Here is a 27,266-nt window from a genome sequence, read left to right as displayed (position 1 = left end):
TAATGTACAACACCAAAGTCTTAAACATATTTGTACAACACTGAGAAATAATGCATGTGATTCCTGGACCAAGTGAGCAAAATACTTTGTCAAAGTGTATTGAACTGTTTTGTTTGTGAAAATCAATGAAAGGAACTATAACATAACTATGTGGTCACAACTTTGACTGAGTCAGTAACAGATTAACAGATAAATCTCAAACTTATTTTGAATTGTTTCTTTGAGAGCACAAACATTTAAAAAATTTAAGAACGGCTTTTATCTAAGGGGAAAATAAAAATGTGACTTTTAAGGAAGGCAATTTAGCCTGTGTGTAATAAAAGTAAAACACTTTTCAGTGATTCAGGCTCTTCCCTGACCATTATTCTACAACAGAACAGACCTTCCTGACCTCCCCTCTAAACATTTTTGACCTTAAGCCCCAGTTTATTTCATAACATTCATTAAAGTGTGTAGTTAGCTTCTCTCTCTGAATAAGCTGCCAAAGTTTCAGTTACAGAGCTTGCTTTAAAAGCATACTGATGGTTAATGACTTTGCAAAGGCACAAATACTGTAGCTCACTGAATAACCTTTACATCCTCTTTTTCTCTCTCTCTCTCTCTCCCCTGCAAGCTCTCAAACTGCCCTTGGGGAAGACCACAGTGATGCATTTAGTTGCCAGAGAGACTTTGCCTGAGCCAAATTCCCAAGGTAACCAGCTCTCCGTCTCTTTCTTTCCTTTCAGCGGGCCTTTCACACGCCAGACTTTAAACGTTCTGCTCCTGGCAATTATTTATTTCTACACATAGCTTCTGTTTTGGAACATTAACTGGTGCAAATGATTGTCTCTCTGAAGTGTTTCTCTAAGATACAGCATTGTAGAAAATACAACTAATAAACTCTCACCAGCCACTTTATTAGGTACACCATGCTAGTAGCAGGTTTGGATACTCTCGTCTTTAGACTTGCTTTAATTACTTGCGGCTTTGTTTGAATAAAACATTGACAGTAAATTTTTTGTACCAGATCTCGTTTTCTACCCAAACTTACATGTGATATAATGGATTTCAGCATTTCTGTTACTCACAACAACTATTCCAACATTCAGAGTCAGTCAAAACAAATTTCTTCCCGATTTCTACCTTGATTTGATCCTTTCGACCATTTCTTTACACCTGAATGCACAAACTTGGCACATGATTGGCGCTTTAGATGTTTTTGTTAGTGGAACTGGTGTCCTTTATATTTATTTACTGTATTTGTTTATTTTTAAAGGGACAATGTACAATATAAAACATAAATGTTTCCATTCAATGCATTGTACCAGAGTTAGCTTTGAGCTAATTTTTGCGTATCACTCTTGAATGTTTCGGATCATCAAACCAATTTTATTCTCATAAAGACAACCCCAGTATATATAAAATGCAGTTTCTAAATGATGATTTTATTTATTTGGAGGGAAAATATCCAAAACTATCTGGCCCTATGTGAAAAAAGTAATTGCCCCCCTTGTTAAATCATGAGTTAATTGTGATTAATCACAGTTCTTGGAATCTGCAGGAGTCTTTCATATTTTCTTAACCAAATAAAGAGGCTTCATAGCATCCCTTGAAAAAAAAAAACCACCCCATACAGTGAACATCATTTTAGCAACATCTTTTGATCTATTTGCCACACTTCAAGGCAACAGGTGGGATTTTATTGTTTGGTGTCATTAGCACATATAAATCTTTCAGAGCAGATCTGATGAGTTTGAAAAAGCCAAAACAGCTCTGCAGCTCGTTTTTAGCCTACCGCTTTGCCTTTGTGGGATTGGTGTTTGTCTTGACGATCATCTTTGTGCGTGTCTGTTTGTGTGTTTCCAGGTCAGAGGAATAGAGAGAAAACCGGGGAGAGTAACTGCTGCGTCATCCTGTAAATACACACCTCCGCTGCCGCCAGCCCTCCATCATCTTTCTCATCCGTTCTTAACCGCCCAACATCCTGGACCTCGAGAGCGTATCCCGTCCTGGAGTCTGTCCACAGTGCGGATATGCATACATAAGAACTCATACATACGCCCGTCTTCTGTTTTTTTCCATACCCCGTCTCTTAATCTTCCATAGAAAGATGACAGGTCAATCCAGGAAGCAGGAAACTGATCAAAAAAAGTTGATTCCTTTTTTTTTGTACTTGATTTATTGTCATAAGTGAAAATTAGACGAAGGAACTGGATTTTGCATGTTTTTTTTTCTTAATGCACACCTTTGTAAGCCTTCTGCCACACTCCTACACACAAACACACAAACATTGTGCAGCTCTAGTGAAAGCCGGTTTCTTACTGGCTCTTTGCTCTCTAGCTGGATGTCGTAGTAACTCAGTGCCCAAGTTTGTGCGTGTGTGGCCTTGTTTTAAGCTGAGAATATTAACCACTAACATCCTCATACATTCTCACACGCTCTATGACATCCTGTCTACACATCCGACCATATGTGCTTGTGTGATCTCCCTCAGTGCAGCAGACGAAGCTTAGATGTGCCTGATCAGATAACTCAAACACACACACACACACACACCTGTGTCCTTTTACTGCCCTCCTCTGCTTGTGCCCTTAAAGGTCACAAGGGAGATGTTATTCTGTTTTGTCTGCAGAGCGCTGTAGAGACGAAGCACACGTTGCTCTTTTAGTCGTCATATTTTAGCCAAACAAAGCCTAACAAACAAACAAATAAACAAACAAACCCAGGTTTTGGTGGGTCTTGTTTGGGTTATTTGTTTGTCCATGACATTTGTGACTGTGTTTTCGACAGTCAGCGCTTGTTACTGACCAAGCAGTGTTGTGATTAAAAAAAAGACATCATGTCAGTTTCCTCCCACTCTCTTTCTTAGTAAAGCCGCCTATATGGTCTCCTTTTTTAACAGTGTTGTGAAGGATCTCTCTCTTGACAATTACTGTTCAAGCAGGGAAATGAACTCCTGGGATGAAAATGTTCCTCGTTTGTCTTAATTTGCGCTCCTTAATCCTCTCTCTGCATTAACAAGTCCATTTTGCACAACCGAAGCATGTGCTCCTTCATCAGATTAATACAAATGTATAAAAGTTTTATTGTCTTATTTTATATTTTTCCAATGGAAGTAATGTTCCAAACAGACTAAGGTAACGTGTAGAATATATTTAATATGAATCTTATATAGAACATGATGACTCTAGATCTTGTTGCTATACAGTATATTGGTGTGTAGTCTCTGATTGTGTATACGGTTAGCTTCTAGCCTGTTCACAGTCACTCGCTGAGTCTTGTGCTTAACAGCAGCAAAAAAAAAAAAGAAACCTCCCTAATCATTGACAGACTGTACTTTTATTTTCTTCTGTGCTCTTTTATTATTATTTTTCATTTGTTTATAATTTAATGTAATCCTTTTTCTTTGTGGGTTATTTTTTGCTTTCAGGAATGGCTTTGTAACAGCACTAGGTCTTAAAAAAGAAATATTGTTTATATTGATCAAGGTTCAAATCTGTACAGAGATAAACGTTTTCAAACCAATTGTAAATAGCACTAATACTCCCTGTACCCCCTCCAGACTTCAAAATGGAATACATCTGTAAACTAAATAAAGGATATTGAAGTGAACAGCTTTCTTTTGTGATGACTTATCACACATACAGTGCCTTTAAAAAGTTTTCACACTCTTGGATGTTTTACACTTTATTAATTTTAGAAATCCGAGCTACCATTACATCATAAAGGCAAAAGAACACGCCAAACAACTCAGAGAAAATGTTAGAGAAAAGTAAAAGTCAGGGGATGGATACAAACATTCTTCAAAGGCACTGAACATTCCTGAGTTCAGTTAAATCCATCATCATGGAATGGAGGGAATATGGCACATGTGTAAATCTGCCTAGATTAGGCCGTCCTCTCAAACTGAGTGACTGTGCAAGAAGGAGACTAGTGAGAGAGGCCATGAGCCCCCTATGACTACTCTGAAGGAGTTACAAGCTTCAGCAGCTGAGATGGGAGAGACTCTACATACAACAACTGTTTCCTGGGTTCTTCACCAGTCAAAGCTTTATGAGAGAGTGGCAAAGAGAAAGTCACTGTTGAAGGAAACTCATTAAATCACAACAAATGTTTGCCAATACTCATGTGGGAGACTCCATGGTGAAGTGGAAGGAAGTTCTTTGGTCTGATGAGACCAAAAACATTTTTCACCATCAGACAAGACGCTATGCTTGGCAGACAGCAAACACTGCACATCACCACAAACACACCATCCACTGTGAAGCATGGTGGTGGCAGCATCGTGCTGTGGGAATGCTTCTCAGCTGCCAGCCCTGAAAGGTTTGTAAAGGTAGAGGGTAAAATGAATGCAGCAAAATAAAAGAAAATCCTGGAGGACAATCTTGTTCAGTCTGCAGTGGAACTACGGCTTAGGAGAAGATTTATTATCCAGCAGGACAATGACCTGAAGCATACTGTAAAAGCTACACAGAAATGGTTTTACGACAAGGCGGATGTTCTGGAGTGGCTTAGTCAAAATCCAGACCTCATTTTAATAGAGAGTTTTTGGCTGGACTTGAGGAGGGCTGTTCACGTCTGATCCCCGTGCAACCTGACAGAGCTTGAGCAGGTTTGTGAAGGAGAATGGAGTAACATTCCAGCCTGATTGAGACCTATCCACACAGACTCAGTGCTGTGATTGCAGCCAAAGGTGCATCTACTAATTACTGACTTGATGGGGGTGAATATATATGCAGTCACTTATTTTACATTACATATTTTTGTTTGTCATTACTTTTTTCGTCAAAAAAGCCCAATTATATTGACCATGACTGATTTAAAAATGAATAAAAGGGTAAAACATCCAATGACTTCAAAACTCTTCATAGTTTTATAGTTTTCTGAACCGTGGCATGACTCGATGATATGATTTCATTAATTTCTTTAATCGCAGGATGTCAGACCACTTTCATGAGTTGACACACCTGATTAGGAATGTTTGTGACAGTCCTCAGACTGAACTTGTAGTTTAATATGTTACTTTCCTTTTACAACAAACATTTCTTCTGGCAGATGGTGACTGTTGATATTAGTTACACAATTTTAATGCACAAAACCAAATATATTTGTCTTTTTCACAGGTGTAGTGTTACAGTCAGTCAGAAAGTGCCTCCACATCTTTAAGTATGCCTATACTGCCCCCTTCTGGAGAAAAAAGATCATTCTGCTTGAGTGTTCTTCTAAGCTGATACAAGTGAAACAATCATTGGTCCTTCTTGTTTTCCTTTTTTTTTTACATAGGCGACCCTTAATGGTCACAGTCATATCACACTGACATAAGTATTCAGACCCTGTGCAACAACAGTGTAAATTTAGCTCAAGCTCCTCTCCCATTTCTCTCAACTTTTGCTGAGATGTGTCTACATCTTGATTGGAGTCCACCTCATTAAATTGATTGCACATGATTTTGAAAGGCACACACCTCTCTGTAGAAGGCTTCACAGCTGAAAATGCATATCAAAGCAAAAACCAAGCCATGGGGTCAAAAGAAGTGCCTGCAGAGCTCAGATACAGGATTGTTGCAAGGCAGAGATCTGAAGAAGGCGACGAAGAAGATTCTGTTACACAGTCTCGTTTTTTGACTAGTGTTAATGGCATTTCCATAATGGTACTCATTTTTTTGAATGTTTTTGTTGGCTTTAGTTTACCCCGGAAACAACTTAAATACGCTACGCTACGTTTTAAGGGAATTTGTAAAGTCTTTTAAAAACTTGATAGTCTGAAAAAAAAAAAAAAGAAATGGAACGGCATCTGGGTCCTTGTACTAATGCCGGTTTTCTTTGACGCCCCGATCAACAAAGGCAAATCTGCATCCTAGAAATACGTCATTTAGCATCTTAAATATTTTCATAATCATTCTATTTTGACTGTCATAATTGTCATGCGCAAAGGATCAAAGTGCAATGGACGATAGGTATTTCCGGCCTACACGTTCTTTACGTCATCAGCAAACACTAATGGTAAAGTTTTTTTTAAATTAGTTTCCAAATCAGAGGCCAAATGTTAGAATATGTCCTATCACTGGCATTTTCTCGCTGACTGATGGGTGAGTGAACAAAACTTACATTTAGGGCAGTTTTTTCCTTTTGTCTTCTTTTTCTACTTCATGAGAGGGACTACAACCACCGTAGCTTACTATTTTAAATAAAAAAGAAAAAATCCAGGCCAATATAAACAAGGCAACAAGAAATGGAAATCACATTTATGTTACACCTAAAAATTTCGGAAGAAAAGACTAAGATTACATGATATTTGTAAACCCTATAAGGTTATGTGAGAGAGTCATATAACCAATCTGATAAAGGCCTATACCTTCATATTTTAGGGCCATATGAGTGAAACTGTGAAAAAGCAACCAAACAAAACCCCGCATGTCCATCTGCTGAGCTTAATGTTAGCAAGAAAACGTCTGCATGCTAACGTTAGCTATGTCTAACCATGGCTGGTTGTTTTCTCCCTTTATTTTTGAGTGAACTGAATTTATTTTGTGTATGAACAATGCAAATGAACACCTCTTCTACCTCTCTGTAGCACATAGGTAGTTCATATTGCTGATATCCAGCTTCTAGATCGAGTTGGGCCTTTGAATATACAGCATAGTTTATAAAATTTAGCACATTAAGTAGCTTTCAGCAATAGCACTACTGTATGAAAAAAATAAAAAGTATAATAGAGCCAACATAAACTGGTCATTCAGTCAAATGATTTGATCCAAAACAATGGATTTCCATACTGATAGTGAATTAAAAGCATAATTTTATCATTTCTGCTTCAAATGTAGCCTGAATCAAACAATTCTTCTCTTTTTGGAAAAGAACCACTGAACAGTTTCTGGTGCTTGAAAATGTTTTTGGCAGATAAGATTTAGGTAAAAAAAATTAGCCTAACTCTTAGTTGTGAGTTGTAAAAAGCTGGCATACATCAAGCATTTATCTCGCCATGATTTAATTGCTCTTTTTACATTAAAGTATCACTAAGATTTCTAAGATAATCTGCATATATGATAAAACTTTCCTGTTTTTTTTTCAGTACTTCTCAACTGGTGTAGCCACAGGAGGACCCAATACCATCTCCTGAATAAGAAATCACATCCCAATTGTCTGAAAAATTTAAGCCACTCAAATTTATTAGAAAAGATCTGTCTCAGTTTTAGACATAAGACTGAAAAAATAAAAGATAAAGCAGATATGCTTAAGAGCACATCTTTACTGAAACCCTGGGAGGAGGAAAGTATGCATTTAAATGTAGGCTACACAAATACTGTAAACAAATGTTAATGTTACACTTTGAAGATAAACTGAACCAAAAAGGTTTTTTTTTTCTGAGAGTAGATGACTGAAATAACAGAAAATAGAGAAGCCAAATAAAGAAAAATAATTCCCTTAACTTAAGTATTAAAGTGAATTTAAGAGTTCTTGTATTGAGGGACAGCGTAGCCTTTTCTGTACATGTTTTGGTATTGATCTTATGATATTCTTGTTGTACAATAATTCTGACCCTGTCCAAAACTTAACTGCAAAACCTTCACAAAAGTAAATTGTTTCGATAAAAACAGAACACAAAAAGATCATCCACATGACAATAACTCACTATCAACAAATTAAGTTAATGAAAATAAAAAAAGCCAACACAACACAGCTCTACACAGAACCCGCCACTATTTCAAATACCCACACTGGAGTTGATTGGTGAAGAGCTTATTTCTGAATTAATGAAGGTTTGATATCTTATAATGCAAAATCTGAAAAGAGGAAAACAAGAAGAACCACTGGGTCCTCTTCGATAAGTACAGAGAAAGGAATTATAACGTTTTGTTCCCACAAGGGGGCAGTATAGGAAAAAAGTAGGAAAAAGTAAACTGGCACAGCTCTCTGTAATAAATCAAAAACAGTGTTGATAGTCAGTTACTGAACATCCTGGCGCATATAAATGACAGAATTTATCATGTGACAAGCTAAAGTGCTGCTAACTATTGTCAAAACTACAAAACTGAAAAGAAGAAAAACACCTTCAACATGAAATCCTCATTGATTCATTACTCAAGAAGCCATAATTCAGTTCACCCAGCTCTTGATAGCATAAAATTAATATGATAAATGGTAATGTGAATAATTAGAAGACATCAGAGGAAAGATGAGGCAGAAAAAAAACAAAATCTGGTACAAGATGACATAGCTATATTTTAGCTGATACCGATATCAAGCAAGGGGTATAAGTGTAGGTCCGACCCCACATTTTGCATTTCATTTGGAAATCATTGTCCCAGAGTCTGGAAGAAGATCAGAGAGGCACAGATTCCAAGGTGCATGAAGTCTAGTGTTTTCAGTTTCCACAGTCAGTGACAGTTTGGGGTGCCATGTCATCTGCTGCTCTTGATCCATTGTGCTTTGTCAAGCCCAGAGTCAACACTGTCAGCCATCTACCAGGAGGTCTTAGAGCACCTCATAGTTCCATCTGCTGAGAAGTTTTATGGAGCCACTGATTCCTTTTTCTATCAGGACTCAGCATCTGCCCACAGTGAATCAAAAACTAGCAGAAACTGGTTTGCTGACCATGACATTACTGTTTAGCCAACTGGCCTGACCTGAACCCCATTGAAAATCACAGGGGAAATGTCAAGAGGAAGATGAGACATCAGATTCAACAAAATAGATGAGCAGGTCAAATACACACTTTTTACTGACATCGTCTAATTTGTTGCACCAACGCCACATTTACATAAAGCCGACATCTCTTCGGCCTGTGTGGCAGTGAACCCTTCGCACACATGAACTGTGCTTGAACACAGAGAACAGTCTCAGAGAGTGTGATGTAGCAAATGCCCTGACCTGTGTGGTTGAGCTGCAGTGGAAATCTTAGTGGAGACAAAGCTTTGAAATATTCTGGTTAAACAAAACTTTTCCTGTTCTTGTTCCGCTCCGCCTCTATGTCCATGGAGGATCTGTGTATACATGGATTTGCACACTCACACCGTGTGTCTCTTGCAGGTGGGCTGGACAGCACCGTGTGTTAATTTGGAATTATTCCCATCTTAGTGACAAAACCTCAGCGAGCGAGTGTTTGAGAAGAATAGGCTTCAATCAGACGTATCATCACTTTACACGAGGAGTCCCACCACTATACCTATCACCTAAAGTCCTGTGAAAAACACTGACTACCAAAAACCTTTTAAGTTCTTTTTTTGTTTTGTTTTGTTTTTTCAAAAATATAAAATAAAAATATAATTTTTTAGCCTTAATTCATAGTGGAGGACAGCGGATTGAGTCAGAAACAGGGATTAGAGAGTGGGGGAAAGGCATGCAGGAAAGGAGCCACCGGCCAGGACTTGAACCCGGGGTGCCTGTGTACATTGGGTGCACGTTGACGACCAGGCCGTCTTTGCCCCATACACTTCAGAGAACAGTATCTGCAGTGTTTTACAAGTTAGAGCACTTAGGCTTGGTCATATGTGTAGGTATCAGTGCATCCCTAAATAAAACAAAACAAGCATAAGTACTCAGGTTTTCGGTATCTGTTGTAACTGGTACAGCAACCACAGACATTAGAAAATCACCATTTAACGGTACTCGTAAGACCAAAATATCAGCATTCTGTATTTTACAATTAGTCCTTTGACCTGAAAATTACCACTGTGTTATCTTACATCAATATTTTCAGATTAACATTGAATTAAACTAATAAGTTATGGATCTCATCTTCTACCACATTTTGTTTCTCAGTCATGGAAAATAAACAATTCTGCAGCAGTTGTTTTGTATCCCATGATAAAACAGGCTGTATGGCTGCTCAGTTACAGCAAAAATCTTCATCATGATTATTTTGACTCATACTGAGCTCACAGTTATTTAACATAAATTACGGATTTAACTATCATGTTACATGCAGATGAGGATATCATTAGCACCCCTATGAAAATCTCAGTTTTTGTGAAGTATTTCCCACGTGTTGCTAAAAAGAGCAAGGATTTTTAACAGCTTTTCCTAACAGCCCTAGCTTTATTTTGAATGGTTACATTATTGCACATAGAAACAAGATTATTTCACAAAAACTGTCAGGGTCTAAATTATAATCCCTCTGTTGCTAATAGTCAGTTGTGTATCCTTTTCTCAGACACGTCTCCTGAGGCATCCCAGCTCCTTCTTCTTTGGCGAATCTCTCAAGCTCTTCCAGATTTGATGGTCGTCTGGCATGGACCTTTGTCTTCAATGGGATTCAAGCAGGCCGGTCAATAATGTTCACGTTGGTCTTCTGGAGGTGGTTCTCCACGTATGTTCTGGGTTGGAAGACAAAGCGACAACCCAGACCCAGTTTGGCTGCTAAAGCTTGAGGTTTTCTTTCAAAATCTTCACATATCCTTCTTTCTTCATGATCCCCTCCATCTTTACAAGATTCACAGTTCCAGACACACTGAAGCATCCCCGCAGCATAACACTCCCACAGCTATGTTTCACTATGGGGACGGTGTTCTTTGGGTTATACGCCTCCCTTTTTTCTCCACACATCAGCAACGACTTTATGGCCAAAGAGTTTGGTCTCGTCTGATCAAAGGACACGTTTCCAGTATTCATAATCCTTCTCCAGGTTGTCCTTAGTAGACTTAAGTCTGACTTGAAGGTGTCTCCTCTGCATTAGTGGCGTTTTTCTTGATCTGTAATCTCACAGTCCATTCCATTTCTGAGCTCTAGTGATGGTCTTTTTTGGGACTACAATTACTTGGCTAAGTCCTTCACTAGTGTCTTGGCAATTGTTCTGAGGTCTTTAGAAACATCTCTCACTAGTTTTCTTTCCAGAGTCTTCCAAATCCTGCCTGTCTTTGAATTTCTTGATGATAACTTTGTATGCCCTTCTCCTCCTTTGTGAGCATCAACCATTCTTTTTCTCAAGTCAAGCTATGAGCATTACAAAGTTAAAGCACATCATTGCACAACAGTGGTTTGTGCAATGACTCAACAGAAAGGTCAGTTATAAAGGCGGCTAATCATTTCAACTGGTAGTTTTTCTCTTTTGGTTAATGATTTTGTTTCTGTTTGCAGAGTAAAATAATGAAAGATCCAAAATGAAACTAGGCTGTTAGGAAAAGTTGTGCTAAAAATATCTTGCTCTATTTAACGGCACATGGGAAATACTTAAAAACTGAGATTTTCACAGGTGAAGAATTTCATCCTCGTCTGAAGATTTATTGTAATAAAACACTTAACACTCTAAACCCTTTAGAGGTTGTATACTATGTACTATTGTGGACGAAGCACAATTGTATCCCAGTTTTTCAGCTTGGACTCAATAACGGCTACCTACCACCCACACATACACAAACACTGAAACATTTACCACACATTACAAAACGTATTGACAAGACGACAGCAAATTCCCAGTGTGTGCTTATGTACTTGGAATCAAAACCCAATTCCAATCCTGATATTTACTGACAGTCTGATTGTGAATCAAATGTCTTCACTAAGTTGTTTTGTCCTCTTTCAGAGTAACACACCAAAGACCAGCTATAATGTCAGAAATTATGGATTTGAAGGACTTCAGTGCCACATGGGTGATATGTGTTTCAATGTTAATAAGGTAAGGCAGTGTATTTTCAAAATAAAAGCTGTGACTTTCTTTACATAAAGTGTCTGACTGATGTCCTGCATCTTTTACAGTGGAGCAAGCAAAGTCTGAATCCTGTTTGGGATCAATCCCAGACCAAAGATCCTCCTGAAGCCCAGATTAACAGTAAGTAAAAAATCAAGATGGATGGAATATTCTCCCTTTTATATACTTTTGTTCTTTGTTTTTAGGGGTTTAGCATTAAAACAAAAGGAGGACAGATCAACAAAAAAACACAAAACACAACGAGTTAACAACGCTGTCCCCCAACTAAATTTAGGTTAAGCTCAACAGAAAAAAAAGTGATAAGGGCTTGCTGCACCATTTGTCACCTATTTTAATTTTATTTCTCTGTTGTTTTATCTCAGTGTAATAAACTTTGGGTAACAATCACTTACACTCTTTTGAATTGTGAAAGTTAAAAAAAAGTGTCTACTCCTTCTACCCTCTCCCTGTGATAAAGTCTTTGAAAAGTTTTTGTTTCATATGTGTGGTAAATATTTGTGAGTGTTTTTGTCTGTGTGAGGCAGAGAGGGAGTCTGAAATCCTCTCAGGATCAATTAGTTAGTTTTGCCATAACATGTTTAAGTCAGACTCATCCTGCGGGGAATTAGCTGGGTGCAAGGAGAAAAACAGATCGTGTCCCTCTTGAGGGGGAACAAAAAGTTAACAGTGACTTTGTGGTGGTATTCTCCTGGGTCAGCCTGCAGGAGGAATGACGGACCTGTTTTCAATGGTTCAAAGACAAGTGAGGTTAATTTTCTCATCTAACATGGTGAACTTTAAATCTGTTTACTTATCAGAAGTTCTATTTTCCAACTAAAGTGACTAACAGCAGTACTAGTGTGTGTGTGTGGATATTACAACTGCAAATTCAGCTAACAAAGATACTGCTAATAATCCCGAACTTACATTTTCATTTCCTTGCCTATTCTGCATCTTTAACTTAAAGTATTTATACAATGACTTACAACAAACAATGCTAATAAATACATGAAAGAGCTAAAATTTAAGATTCATTTATTGGTTATCAACATAATTGTGATCAAAACTAGCTTCAGAAATAATTGATTGCTCTCAGTAGTGTTTGCAGGCCTGCTATACATGTTTGTAAATATGAAAACCATATAAAAAAAACCACTGTTGTAATATCAACAGGTGATCACTCCCCTTAGGAGACTAATTTGTGCCCCCTTTTGGGTGGACATAAATAATGTAGGACTAATCCCAGCTGTTTTAACGCTCACTTTGTCCTCATTTATGTCTCTTTCAGGGATAATGTGTAATACCCCCTGGGGACAAAACCCATTTATCTGTTAACAACAACTGCAATGCTTTAATATTAAACCCCTCCGGATTATTCTCCATGTAGTAGTTTGAGTTCACAGGCCTCAAAACCCTGGAGTTTAAATAATCCCCAGAGTATGCTCTGCTATTGACTGAGGTAAATTCAATTAGTAAGAATCTACACATAGTTTCCTGATACAGAGTGTGCTTTAAGGTTATTTCAGGCCATATTTGATTTATTTTAATGGTTTCATGATCAACAGTGAAAGGTTACTTGTTAATAGGGTTTAAAATCACCAGTTTCATCATGAAACAATATGAGTTTGATTCTGTGGACAGTTATATAGTTCATATCACTAAGTCATCCACAGTCCATTTTGATTTGTTTCGTTTTGATTCAGCCTGCAGTAAATCAGTGTTAATTTCGTTAAATAAAACTATGACTAAAATGTTCATTGACCTTTTTTTCCATGACAAAAACTAGACCAAGACTGACAAAAATAGATCTGTGATGACTAAAACTGACAAAAGGTAAATTTAGTTTATATCAAGATGACAAAACTAGACTAAAATGTAATGTAGTTTTTGTCAGACATTCAAAATTTGTGATATTTCTCCACTGTGGGTAAATCTGTCAAAAAACAATGCATCTGTAGCTATTCTGCCTTTTACCTGTAGAAAGCAGGGACCCCAGGTTTGGCAGAGTACATAGAACACACTACCATGAATTACTATCAGGTTTAGGCAAGAAAATAAATGCTTGGACTAAAAGTAAAGACTAAAATGTGAGGACTTTCTATGGACTAAAACTAGACTGAAACTAATAGGATAGAAATGACTAAAATGTGACTAAAATGTATTTCATTTAAAGATTACAACTAAGACTAAAATAAAAAATAGCTGCCAAAATAAACACTGCAGTAAATATGGGATGATCATAGGTGACCATTTAACACAGTGAAAGAATAAAGCAGTTTTTTCATTTCTAAATGGTTTCTGGGTTTAAATGAAAATACCGAAAAAAGTGTTGCAGTGTGTTTTTGATGTTGCAGATTTGACCTTTAAATTTGGAATATAACGATGGAAATTTTTGTTTAGACCAGTGTTTTTAGATTTACTCTTAGTTTTAGTGTCTAGACGAAAACAGTTTTAGTCACATTTTAGTCCTGTTCACCCTTCATAGTTTTAGGGTGCACTCACACTAAGCCATCTGTACCATGCCTGGGCCCGTTTCAGCCTAAAGTCCGGTACGTTTGACCAGTGTGAGTCCATTTGTTCCATGCTTGGGCGCGGCACGCTTCGCGGCGTCGGCACGGAAAGAAGAGGTGGGCCTAGGCACAGTTTGAATGCAAATGAAGGAGCACAAGCGCTGGAATGTGACGTAATGTGAAGTAACAACAAAAGGACCCGCTTCAGAGCGCAGAGAGCACACCAGGCAGCAGCTGCATGCTAGAGACAGCAGATTTTTTTCTAGAGAGAGAAATCTATATATTTTGTCTCATTGTATTTCAACAAGTTACAAAGATTTTATCAGAGCTGAAGAATTCAACTTCGCACAGCACCACTACGACCTCGTTCTAGTGGATCCCAGTCCAGTCCATATTTCTGACCAATTTCTAGAGAGAAGTTTATTTGGTATTTGAAATAAAGCCTCTTCCCTTGATTGAGCCACAAACAGCAGCTCACAGGATAACCAACACCTTTCATCCTCCTTGTGTAGAGCCTGCCAAATACACGACAAGTGTGTGCCGGGGTTAATCTCACGGCTGATTTAAGCTCTCCTATTATAAAATTATAATGCCAAACTATTGTCCACTGAATCAATTTACCTATGATTCTGTTTCATGTCATCAAAACGTGAAATAGTGGTCTTGATCGCTGACGTTTGAACGGAACGTCGTTTATCAATCCTGTGGCGTTTTCACTTCCAGCTCTCATCAGATGGTTAAAATTGCTCTCGTCACGGTAAAAAATTCTTGAACTGATATTGGGATTGAAAATCCTGAACATTTAATCTTGCTCTGGACACAGGCAGTCCTATGACATGAAAATCCAAAATTACGCAGAGAGGCACAGTGGGTATGGCACAGTTCATGGCACATGAAGGAATGCCAGGGGGATTCAGATAGTATACAGACAAGCAGAGGAATGACCGTAGGGGCTCATAGGAGTCACAAGGTCCGGGTTTCATTCAGCAGAAGTGCTTGGAACTCTGATCAGGTTCGAGATTATATGTTGTGAGGGATAACTCTCTGCTAAGGACCCCTCTCTCTCTCTCTCCCCTCTCAGTGGGTTCTGTATAGTTAACGTAGCTACTGATCCCAGGTTAAATGAAATAACCCCAGTGTCAGATCAGATATTGTATAAATCTGTTGCTATTTTACAGCCTAAAAAACAAAACTTATATATACTGAGTCATCAACACGTATGAATTCATCAACAGTGGACTCTCCATGTGGTGACGTGCTCATGCCTGGATGTATTGAGCAATGTGAGTGCTGGCCAAAGGGGGGACAGGGGAGGGGGTCAAATGAGTTTTGGCACGATACGAATACGGCATGATACGGATGGCCTAGTGTGAGTGCGCCCTTAGTCTAGATTTAGTTGACTAAAACTCTGAAAACATTTTAGTCCTGCTTTAGCCGATAAAAAGTGGTATGTAGTCTGACAAAAGTTGAACTCACATATAACTACTCAACAAAAGTGAAAAGAGAGGGACCATCAAGCTTGTTATCAGCCCACAGTTCAAAAGCCTTTATCTCTGATGGTACAGGGATGCATTAGTGCTTATGGTGTGGGTGGGCAGCTTGCACATCTAAAAAGGCACTATCAATGCTGAAAAGTACTTAGAGGTTTTAGAGCAACATGTGGTCTGACCCAGACTATATCTCTTTTAGGGAAGGCCCTGTATATATGAGCAAGACAATGTTAAACAACATACTGCATCCATCACAGCAGCATGGTTTCAAAGTACCAGAGTCTGGGTGCTGAAATGGCCTGCCTGCAGTAGAGACCTTTCACATTTGGCACATCATAAAACAAAAAATCCAGCAAAGAAGACCCAGGACAACATTCCTCTCCCAAACTCCAGCAACTGGTCTCCTCACTTCTTAAACATTTACAGACTGTTGCTAAAAGAAGAGGTGATGCTATACCACAGTAAACATGGCCCTGTCCCTACTTCTTATAGAAGTGTTGCTGCCATAAAACATAAAATGAGCTAATATTGCCCTTGAAATAGTAAAATATCTCAACTCTAACATCTGATATGTTGTTTATGTTCTATTGTGAATAAAAAAACAGGTACATTTTAAACAGCCCCCTGTCTTTTTTTAGAGTTAGGTAATCTCTGAGGACCTGAATTTTAGGTGTTTTTGATCCTTAAAGCAGTGCCTTTGCTGTTCTCTACAACCAATAACAGCCACTGTAGTTGATTTTGTATAGGACATGTCCACTATCCACAATTAACGCATATCCCAGGATAAATCCCATAAAGGCCTCTGTGTTCTAAAATATATCATATTATGAAGCTGTGGAAAAACCCAGCCCTAATGGCAACAGAGTGAAATGTTCCTCTCATAGTGAATGACTCACATATGATGGACACATGGGAGCATACTTTGACCTTATTTAACAGATGCAGAAGAGGACTAGGTCTCTTTGTGGCCACCCCTGACCGAATACTTAAAGCCTGACATAGCTCTGTAGTTAGAAGAGCTTATTTCCCTCCACACGCTAACAGAGAGCACAACCCTGACTCGTGCAAAGGAGAGGATTCCACTCAACAAAAATCACTGCAGAGAAAGTCTCTCGAAAAGTCTGACAATGAACTTATTCAACTCAGCCCTGGGGAAGAACATCACTTTTGTACATCCTGCATATTTCATTATAAGTGGATTATCTGGCATCCGTAACATCAAATATTACTATGTCTTTCTGTTTATTGTCTACATTGTTTCCGTGCTGGGAAACACAGTAGTGATGGCTGTTATATACTTAGATCATAATCTAAGAGCACCGAAATACATTGCAGTTTTTAATCTAGCATTTGTGGACCTGTTTGGAAACTCTGCTTTGGTGCCAAAGCTTTTGGACATCTTCCTTTTCAACCATCGCTACATCCCCTACAGTGACTGTTTGGCTTTCCTCTTTTTCTGCTACACCTGCCTTTCTATGCAGTCGTTTAACTTGGTTGCACTCTCCTATGACAGATTAGTTGCCATTATCTACCCACTGCATTATCAGGTAAAGGTGACCCACAGGTTCATGCTGTCTTTAATTATCTCCTTCTGGGTTTTTATAATAGTTGCTGTTATTATTGCGGTTGGACTTCTTACAAGACTTTCATTCTGCAAGTCTGTAATAATCAATAGCTACTTCTGCGACCATGGCCAGATATATCGGCTGGCTTGTAATGACCATTATCCAAATTATGTCCTCAGCTGTTTGTACCCTGTTCTGATGTTTTGGCTTCCTCTGGTTTTCATCTTGTTTAGTTACCTTTATATCGGCTTTACTTTGGCTAAAGTGGCCTCGATTCAAGAGGGACTCAAAGCTTTTAAAACCTGCATAGGACACCTCTCTTTGGTAGCAATTTACTTCATTCCACTGCTGATCACGTTTACTTTGATGGAAAATATACATCCTAACGCCAGGATCTTAAACCTGTCACTGACCTCCATCTTTCCACCCATGTTGAACCCGATCATTTATGTTCTACAAACACAAGAAATCAAAGAATCTGTGAAACGGATATTAAAGATCAGAAAGAAGTCCAGAATATCTGGGAAAAAAATATTCACAGTGTGACAGCTGCTTCTGGTCTTTATTTGCAGACTTCTGTTGGTAATAAATCTGAAATAATATGATTTAATTATAACTATTGCATAAAAAACTGTAAATCTAGTAGCTGTTTTCTGTGAAGCATTGTAATTTTTTCTTTTCTTACTCACTTCCTGTGTGATATGAATATTGAATGCTAAAATGATAGAAGACTGAAAAAAACATAAATTAAATAAGGATTTATACAAATAAAAGAGTTTTCGTGCTTTAAAAAAATCCATGCAATAGCTATGAAAATGTCTATTTTTCTCTTCTCTTTGTACACTATATGCTAGGTTTTTTTTTTTTTTTTTACAGTGTGATTAACTTTTCAATCAGTATGTGAGCAAACATGTGTCTCAGCCTTGTTTGTCTGCAATCCTGTTGAAGAGATGCTGGGGTTTTTACACATTTTCTAGGCCTGGGATCTTTAAGTATAAATTCCAAATGCAAAGTTTGCACTCTCTCTGAAATCCAAATTTCCAAACATACAGTACATAAAGAATGACGAATGTCTACATTTAAAAGCTTAATTAATCAATATATATAGAAAATACATGAAAATAAAATACATTTTCTATGACTTTTAAACTGTTTTATATTTCTTTTTGGGTGGCTATAACACATTTGATCATTGACAGCAGGGTTTTATTTTTGTAGCAATGTGGAGCTTTTTTTTTTTTTTTTACGTATTTTAAACACTGATGACCAGGCTGATTCTAATTAACAAGTTTATTCTTTAATATTCAATTTGCTCTGAGAAAAATCTAATATGTGAGTTATGTTCAGTGAGCTGGTGTGTGTGTGTGTGTGTGCTCTACTAGAAAATCCTGAAGGAAAATGTCCAGCTATCAGTTTTTGACTCAATCGCACTTAGGTTATGCAGCAGGACAATGATCAAAAGCACACCAGCAGGTCCATCTCTGAAGATAAAACTCATTTGTGTCACTTCCTGTGGCCATGGGGAGGCACTATGATGAGATCTTTGTATGTAGGCATGTTCAGTGTCATTTTGTTGTGTTGCGAGAGAAGGTTGAAGACCATACAATAATGTATTCAGGAGTTACAGCCAAGGTTATTATAGTTAAGTTAAACTAACTAAATAACTAAAACTTAAATTGCCACAGTTTCAATAGGGCCCTCACACTGAGGTGGCTGCTAGGGCCCTGATAATGGTAATATTCTCTGTGGAGCAACCAAACAATGGCACAATTTAAGTTAAAACTTATTAGTGTGAATTTAAGGCTTAGTGTGGACCTTTTACAATAACTTAAGACATGATTGGTGGCTTTTCTGGAGCTTGTTAGCAGTGTACTACTGGTAAAATCCAACTTCAGCTTTTGTAACCTAAAGCACTACCTGCTTTAGATTGTACCATCACGCATTACACAGATAGAAAGAACTCAAGCTAAAAGTTCAAAGTTATCATGAATTTTCCACATGCAGTAAATATTCCCTGTTTGTACAGACTTTGACCTCACTTAGACGCTCACAGCCATGTTGACAGAGGGGAATAGAAAATGTTGCTATGACTGATGGTAACACAGGGGAGCTTCTTTTACTCACTAGCCACTCATGACTGGACATTTAAGTTCCTTCACAGCTTTGTCATCAGAGAGTGAGACAAAGGAAAGTAGGCTGCTATTCTCTATATAAAGAACATCGGGCACTACCTAAATCACAGACAGGATCAGACTGATCCATGATCCTGCACTTCAGTGAGAGATAAACCAAAAACCCTCCAATGGAGTTTTTTAACTCAGCTCTTGGGAAGAACATCACTTTTATGCGTCCTGCATACTTCATAATAAGAGGGTTCGTCGGCATACCTCACATCAGATATTACTATGTCTTTCTATTTTTTGTTTACATTGTTTCAGTCTTGGGAAACACAGTTGTGATGGCTGTAATAATTATTGATCATAATCTGAGAACTCCAAAATACATAGCAGTTTTTAATCTTGCGTTCGTGGACCTGTTTGGGAACTCTGCTTTGGTGCCAAAGCTTTTGGACATCTTTCTCTTCAACCATCCCTACATCCCCTACAGTGACTGCTTGGCGTACCTTTTTTTCTGCTTTGTTTCCCTGTCGATGCAGGCTCTAAACCTGGTTGCACTCTCCTATGACAGACTGATAGCTATCACCCTGCCTCTGCACTATCATGTGAGAGTGAGCCACAGGTTCATGCTGTCTCTGATAGCCTCCTTCTGGATTTTTGCAATCACTATAAACCTCATTGCAGTTGGCCTTATAACACGGCTGTCTTTCTGTGGTTCTGTGGTTATAAACAGCTATTTTTGTGACCACGGGCCTCTCTACCGCCTCGGCTGTAATGATATCACCCCTAATCGTGTAATTGGTGGTATGTCACCACATTTAATCCTTTCAATTCCTCTAGTATTTATCTTGGCCACCTACTGTGCTATTGCTTATGCTTTGTCAAAGATTGCCACAGTTAAGGAGAGAGTAAAGGCCTTTAAAACCTGCACAAGTCACCTTACATTAGTGGCATTGTATTTTCTTCCAATAATATTTGTGTATCGCTTTGGAAGAACAATTCATCCAAATGCCAGGATCATAAACATGTCTCTGACGTCCATCTTTCCCCCCATGATGAACCCGATCATTTATGTTCTGCAGACGAAAGAAATCAGAGAATCTTTAAGAAAGATGTTTGATATCAAAGCTGTGTCTAAAGTTTCAAACATTCATCTTCTGTCCTAAATCAAGTGTATTTTTATTGGACATTGTTATAGTCACATGCATAAAAGCAACACCATCCAGACAGGTTTAGTAGGAATCAGGTCCTCCTTTCTTTGAGCTTCTTCTGTGAATTTATTGCTAAGTAATTATTGCTAATTTATTCAAAGCTAATTCATTTTCCTGATGTATGTCCTACTAAAAAGACCTGATTGTTTGCTTGTGCATCAACATTCCCTTTAAGAAATGTCAATGTCTTACAGGAAAATAGCTACTTTAGGAAATGGTATGTATTTACATATCACTATAAAGAGATAATACATGCCTCTTGTTTCTTGCAAAGGGATTTTTTTTTAAAGAAAGCTAAGCTCTTTAACATGTGTGCCATTCAATAGTTCACTCACAAAAATACTGTAACTGTGCTTCCAACACAAATGCATTTGCTATTAAAGAAGCTGAATTTACTCTGCTTGGGTAATTGCTTGAGAATTATTTCTCTGACAGTAGGATTTAGGGCCTTGATGATAAATCGAGTTTTATCAAGAAACTCTATTTCTGGAAAATCTACATTAAAAAAATCAAAATGTAGATTTTCCCTTGAACTTCCTCTGCAGGATGAAACGGTTACAGAGTGAGAAGCTGCATCAATATGAGACACACTTGATACTTCATTCACCAGCTCACTGAGCAGATTAAACTCACACACTAAAAGAAATTCATGGTTGATTGATTGTTTTATTTCAAACATGCAAAAAATGAATAAATACAAGGGGAAAAATATTCATGTAGTAATGGAAAAACATAAAACACATACATGAAATAGAAATGCAAAGTAAGACTTAATGATTTAGTTCACACATTTTAAAAGGAATAGGAAGAGGTATAAACTTATTTAATCCAGCCCTTCTGCCAAACTTAGTAATAGTTAATCATTATCTTATTCATCAATAGAAACATATGCAATTATTCAATTATTATTAAAACTCAACACTGCTCTTTTCAGGATTGAAACCCTCAAAGATGTTTTTCTTTATAAAGATAAATATATATCCAACTGTTCAACTATTCATACTGTATATTGATCTTTTGATCCAGAGAACAATATGTCATAATTCATATACATTATATAACAAACCTACAGTATATTTCTTTATGTTGTAGTTTACCCTCATATTTAAAGAGAAAAAGAACTGTAGGTACCAGAGAAAAAGGTAGGTTTACAGAATAATGCCCAGGGTTTGTATGAAAAACAATGGGAAACTTACTTAATATTATGATATACAACAACAATAGAATATATAATAATATATAATATAATATAAAAGTTTTCCAATGCTTCCCATAATACTAAACATTACATTGTGCACATGGTTTGTATGAATAGTAAAAGTTCTTTTAACTTTATTATATGAAATAAACAACAACAAAATATATGATAATATATTCTACTTTTAATACTAAATGCTACCCTGATATTGCATGGTTAATGTTTAAAGATATTTTACAGCCTTGGAGCAAAATGTGTTTTTTAGTCTTACTTTTTACTCTATAGTGTTTTCTCTTTGCAGAAAAAGAAATTAAATTAAAGTCTAATTGAAGTGTATATTTTTTTGCTTTATCACCTAGTCCCAGTTTCTGCAGACAACAACCAGCAACTAAAAAAGAAGGAACAAAGAAGAAATATGAAAAAGAAAAACCCCTGATATCATCTTAGAAACAGCAAACTTTATTCACATGAAAATATATGCAAATAGTGAATAAACAGGTTACACACATTTTACATATCAGAAGCTTGGTTTATATGTTTTGATTTGTTATACAGGTGCATCTAAAAAAACTTGAATATCATGTAAAAGTTTATTTTTTTCCTATGATTTACTTTAAAAACTGATAAATTCTAGATCCATCTCATACAAGGAGAAATATTCCAAGATTTCTTTTTGTTTCAATCTCGATGATTACGGCTCACAGCTCACAAAAATCTAAAATCCACTGTCTTAAAATATTAGAATATTGTGGAAAAGTCCAATTTGCTAAGGTTTCTTGAGCCTTTATTCTTTCACTCGGGTTCAGTACACACAACCACAATCATGGGGAAGACTGCTGACTTGACAAATGTCCAGAGGACAATTATTGTCATTGCCACAATGAGGGTGAGTCGCAGAAGGTCATTGCTGAAAAGGCAGGCTTTTGTTAGAAACTGTATCGAGCATATTCATGGAAAGTTGACTGGAAGGGAAAAAATGTGGTAAAAAAAGATGGATAACAACAGGGATGAACTCAGCCTTCAGAGGACTGTCAAACAAAACAGATTCAAGAACTAAGGGGAGATTCACAAAGAGTGGACTGAGGCTGAAGTCAGTGGATCAAGAGACACTACACACAGGTGGGTCTGAGAATTGGGCTACAAGTGTCGTGTCCTTAGTGTCGAGCCAGTCTTGAACCACAGACGTCATAAGAGACTCACCTGGGCTAGGTGAAAAAGAACTGGACTGTTGCTCAGTGGTCAGAGGTTTTATTTTCAGATTGAACTAAATTTAGCATTTTATTTGGAAATCAATGTCCCAGAGTCTGGAGGATGATCTAAGAGGCACAGAATCCAAAAGGGATGAAGTCCAGTGTTTTCAGTTTCAGTGGTCAGTGATGGTTTGGGGTTCGATGTCATCTGCTCATGTTGGTCACTTCATGCTTCCATCTGATGAGACCCTTATTGGCCATAACAGTAATATTAATATCGAATATCAGCCAAAATTTTCATATGCTTCCCTACTTTATAGAGATACTGATTTCCTTTCCCAGTGTTTGATACCGGGACCCCATAGAGAATCTCTGGAGAAATGCCAAGAGGAAGATGAGAGGCACCAGAATAAACAGTACAGTTGAGCTCAAGGCCGATATCAAAACACCCCAGCAGTGCCACGGACTGATTGACACCTTGCCTCATGGCATAAATGCTGTAATTTGTGTAATAGAAGCTCCAACCAGTCACTGAGTGCATAAATGAGCTTCAGATCCAGAGATCAACATTTCTGTATGATAAATCTTTTTTTTTCTTAAATTTTGAGATATTGGATTATTGTATTTTATTTTATGAGCTATAAGCCATAATCATCAAGATTTACATTTGAAAAAGTCTTGGCATGTTTCACTTTGTAAGAGATAAATCTAGAATATATAGACGTTTCACTTTTGAAAATTAAATCACAGAAAAAAAATGAACTTATTTATTTTATTCTCATTTTTTGAGATGCACCAATCGCCTAAATGACTTCTTTATAATTTTTTTTCCTCACAGTGTTGGATTTAGTTATTTCAAGACAATACAGCAAACTTAGGCTTTTAAGTGCTTTTGAATTAAAAAAAAAAGTAAAAACATATTTTTTAATCTCTAAAAAGGTCCACAGATATTGAGTTGCACGTTAAAGCAGTGTTCTCAGTTTGTGTTTTCTTTTCTTGTCTGAACAAAAATTAGGTGCAGCAGGAAAAGACTCACTCACAGTCTACATATTTGATTTTTTTTTTTAAATGAATATATATATGTATATTTTTAAGACTTACAAATATAATGCGATTATCAGGCAATAAAAGACCAAAGCAGATATATTGAGGAAGACCTGTTTTCTATTTGAAGGCAGTGGTGATCCTGTATGTTGTCTGGCTTTTATCAAACATTGTCAAAACTCTGCTTTGTCTTGAGTTGAGAGTGTTTTAGAAGAAAGATAGTTGTTGTTGGCTCTCATCTGCCAAACCTTGACCAAACAGAGAGGTGTGATTCGTTGCTCCACACTTCCACTGCTCCACAGCTCAGTGTCTGTGTGCTTAACTCTACTCCATATGACGCTTGGCATTGGACTTGGTGAGGTGAAGTTTGCATGCAGGTGCTTGGCCATGGAAACCCGATCCATGATGCTCCTGCCGTGCAGTTTTTGTGCTTACATTAATGCCAGTGGAGTCAGCAGAGTGTATGGGACTTTATCACACTTCAACAGTTGTTGACCCTACTCTGTGATTTTACATGGCCTTCAGCTTCGTGACTGAATTGCTGTTGTTCCTAAATGCTTCCACTTTCTAATAATATCAATTACAGGGATGTAAATTTGTTGGAACCATTTTATAACAAAGGTGTCATCCATCACAGCATCGCCCTTGAAGTTATGAGCTCTTTAGAACGACACATTTTGTCCCATAAATGTTTGCAAATGGAGACTGCATGGCTAGGTGCCTGATTGTATACACCTGCTGTGGCTATGGGTCCTGGTACTGCCTGTTTCTTCCTGTCTGTGAAGTAGCAGCTCACTTTAGGGAAAAAACATTTGGCTTGGTATTTGAGAAAATGGGGGTTTGTGCTTGCAAACATTCTTTGCACGAGACACTGCTTGTTTGTGAGGCTATAAACCCTTAGTGAAGAGTATGATAAAACATAGTGGTGTAAGTTTGCAGCATCTCACTTTTAGTCAGCTATATTACTACCTTTAACAGATAAAATGACCAATGTCAAAAGAGACATTTCTGCAGTGATTAAATAATATTTATTGTAGAAGAGTGTTGAAAACAGGCAGAAATAGCCAGCTTTCTTTGTCTTTCTGTTAAGTTCAATTTTCCAGTTCCCAGTTCTTTAAGAACTCAAATTTTCTGAAGTTCCAGCAGTTAAATGAGTACTATGTCTTCTCTCTTTATGATCTAATTATGTCAATTTCAGGAGTGTCATTCCATGAGTTTGACAGATATTAAATCAGGATTCAAAGAAGGGATATAATTAGTGGCTAGTTACCTTGACAGTTAAATTCAGATCAACCAAACTAATCTAAAGGTAAGATAACAGTCAGAAAAAGTTTAAATTCATTAATTTGAATTGGCTGCGGGTAAATGGTGTACTTTTATTTATCAAGTGTGGCTATGTTAACAGCATGCATTGATCCACAGATTTAGCCCAAAATCTGACTGGAATTATGGACCAATTATTGAATTATTAATATTTTGTCAAACAGACTATAGTGCTGGCTTGTGATGATGACAGGTTTTTACTATCTAGTGGTTCATCCTTAGTCAAAAAATGTTCTTTTTCAAAACATAAAACACTGCAGAATTGAAATTTGATATCCTATTTTGATTGGCTAGTGACATAATGAAAGCAGTGCTGTTGCAAAAGTTGAACTATTTTCAACTGAAAGGACAGTGAGCAGTGCCGGAAAAACAGCTGATGCTCAGAGCTTGTGACACCGAGCACTGAAAACACTTCTGGACATTGGTGTTGAATGAAAATTAACACTGCAAGTGCACAAAATCAGCATCTGTGGACACAAGCATAAAAGATAAGAGTAGAAAAACAGAGACAAAAGAAGTTACACTTCATAAACCTTTTACTGTTGTTGTGTCTTCTCCAAAAATAGTTGTCATTATATCTTAATGCCAGTAATTCCCTTTGCTGATGCTTAAACAAAACAATGACATCAACCCTGAGACAGTCACATGAGACATGTGTGGCCCTCTGACTGACAGAGCGACCTGTATGTCTCTTAGAGACAGAGGAAACATATAACTGTCTGCCCCTCACTGTACCACTCAGTTGATCATGCTGCATACCTGATTCAGAGGTGAGTTTTGCTTCGTCAGCTGTAATCAAATGGTGACATTGTGAAATCCTCATGTATGCTGTGTCTTTTCTAATTGTACATCTAGGGGAACAGATACTCATAATGGGTCCAGAAGAAAAATCTGCAATCATTCTTAACGCCACTTTTGTTCGCCCTGCAAAGTTTTACATCAGTGGCTTCACCAACATGCCTCATATAAAGTATTACTATGTGTTCTTATGTTTTGTCTACATTATGACCGTTGTGGGGAACAGCCTCCTCCTCATAGTCATCTACCTGGTGGAGGCCCTGCATACTCCTAAATACATGATTGTGTTTAACCTGGCATTCACAGATTTGTGTGGCAGCACTGCTCTCATCCCAAAACTCTTAGACACATTTTTGTTTGACAGACGGTACATCATCTATGAGGCGTGTTTGAGCTACATGTTCTTTGTTTTATTCTTTGCTAGCATGCAGTCATGGACCCTTGCCACAATGGCATATGACAGACTCGTTGCAATCTGCTGTCCTTTAAGGTATCATAATATCGTGACTAAACAAAGTACTGGATTGCTGCTTCTGTTTTTATGGGTTGTTGCATCAAGCATCGTAGCATTTACTGTGAAGCTTATTGATCGCCTCTCATTCTGCAGATCTTTGGTGGTGAAGACCTTTTTCTGTGATCACTCCCCTGTTTATCGCCTGGCTTGTAATGACACCTCTTTAAATAACATAATGGCATATGTTGCTTTCCTCCTATTCATCTGTTTTCCATTGATCTTGATAGCAGTGACGTATGTTTGTATTTCGGTAGCACTGAGCAGGATAGCATCAGGAGAGGAACGACTAAAAGCATTCAAAACTTGTACCTCTCATCTGATCCTCGTGGCTATTTTCTTCCTGCCAATTCTTGGCTCCAACATTGCAACAGTGACCTCCAACATTGACCCTAATGCCAGAATGATTAACTCGTCTCTGACACACACTATACCCGCTCTGCTCAATCCCATTATATATTCTTTAAAGACAGAAGAAGTGCTGAACTCTTTCAAGAAGCTTTTTAATAGAAATAGGATAGGTAACACCACTAAAAAGTGGTGAACTCTTTATCACTGCCATGGGAGTGTTAAAGTACAAACATACTTTACCAGAATGTTTTTAATCATGATGTTCACTCTATAAATAGACATAAAAATGAATTTTATTTTACTACTTGTTTTCTTTATCTAAACTATTGTGCAAGGATTTTCCTCGCCAGTAAA

General features: G+C 37.5%; 4 protein-coding genes across 4 annotated transcripts in view; all 4 read left to right on the top strand.

Moving 5' to 3' along the window:
- Positions 1 to 3,591, top strand: part of ubl3a (ubiquitin-like 3a) — a 59,608-nt gene extending 56,017 nt beyond the window's left edge. Inside the window, exons 4-5 of the mRNA XM_041801223.1 lie at positions 614 to 691; positions 1,846 to 3,591. Of these exons, the coding sequence (XP_041657157.1) occupies positions 614 to 691; positions 1,846 to 1,898 (131 nt within the window). The 3' untranslated portion in view covers positions 1,899 to 3,591. The remainder of the gene's footprint in view (positions 1 to 613; positions 692 to 1,845) is intronic.
- Positions 3,592 to 16,731: 13,140 nt separating this feature from the next.
- Positions 16,732 to 17,715, top strand: LOC121519145 (olfactory receptor 1-like). Its single transcript, XM_041801962.1, has one exon. The coding sequence runs from the start codon at positions 16,732 to 16,734 to the stop codon at positions 17,713 to 17,715; it is 984 nt and encodes a 327-aa protein (XP_041657896.1).
- A 1,756-nt stretch (positions 17,716 to 19,471) lies between these two features.
- LOC121518514 (olfactory receptor 1-like) lies at positions 19,472 to 20,452 on the top strand. Its single transcript, XM_041800864.1, has one exon. The coding sequence runs from the start codon at positions 19,472 to 19,474 to the stop codon at positions 20,450 to 20,452; it is 981 nt and encodes a 326-aa protein (XP_041656798.1).
- A 5,565-nt stretch (positions 20,453 to 26,017) lies between these two features.
- LOC121518483 (olfactory receptor 1-like) overlaps positions 26,018 to 27,266 on the top strand; it is a 72,343-nt gene continuing 71,094 nt past the window's right edge. Inside the window, exon 1 of the mRNA XM_041800815.1 lies at positions 26,018 to 27,101. Coding sequence (XP_041656749.1) covers positions 26,074 to 27,101 — 1,028 coding nt within the window. The 5' untranslated portion in view covers positions 26,018 to 26,073. The remainder of the gene's footprint in view (positions 27,102 to 27,266) is intronic.

This window comes from Cheilinus undulatus, linkage group 12 (genome assembly GCF_018320785.1).
Source record: "Cheilinus undulatus linkage group 12, ASM1832078v1, whole genome shotgun sequence".
NCBI lineage: Eukaryota > Metazoa > Chordata > Actinopteri > Labriformes > Labridae > Cheilinus > Cheilinus undulatus.
This window is presented reverse-complemented; position numbering and strand designations above follow the sequence as displayed.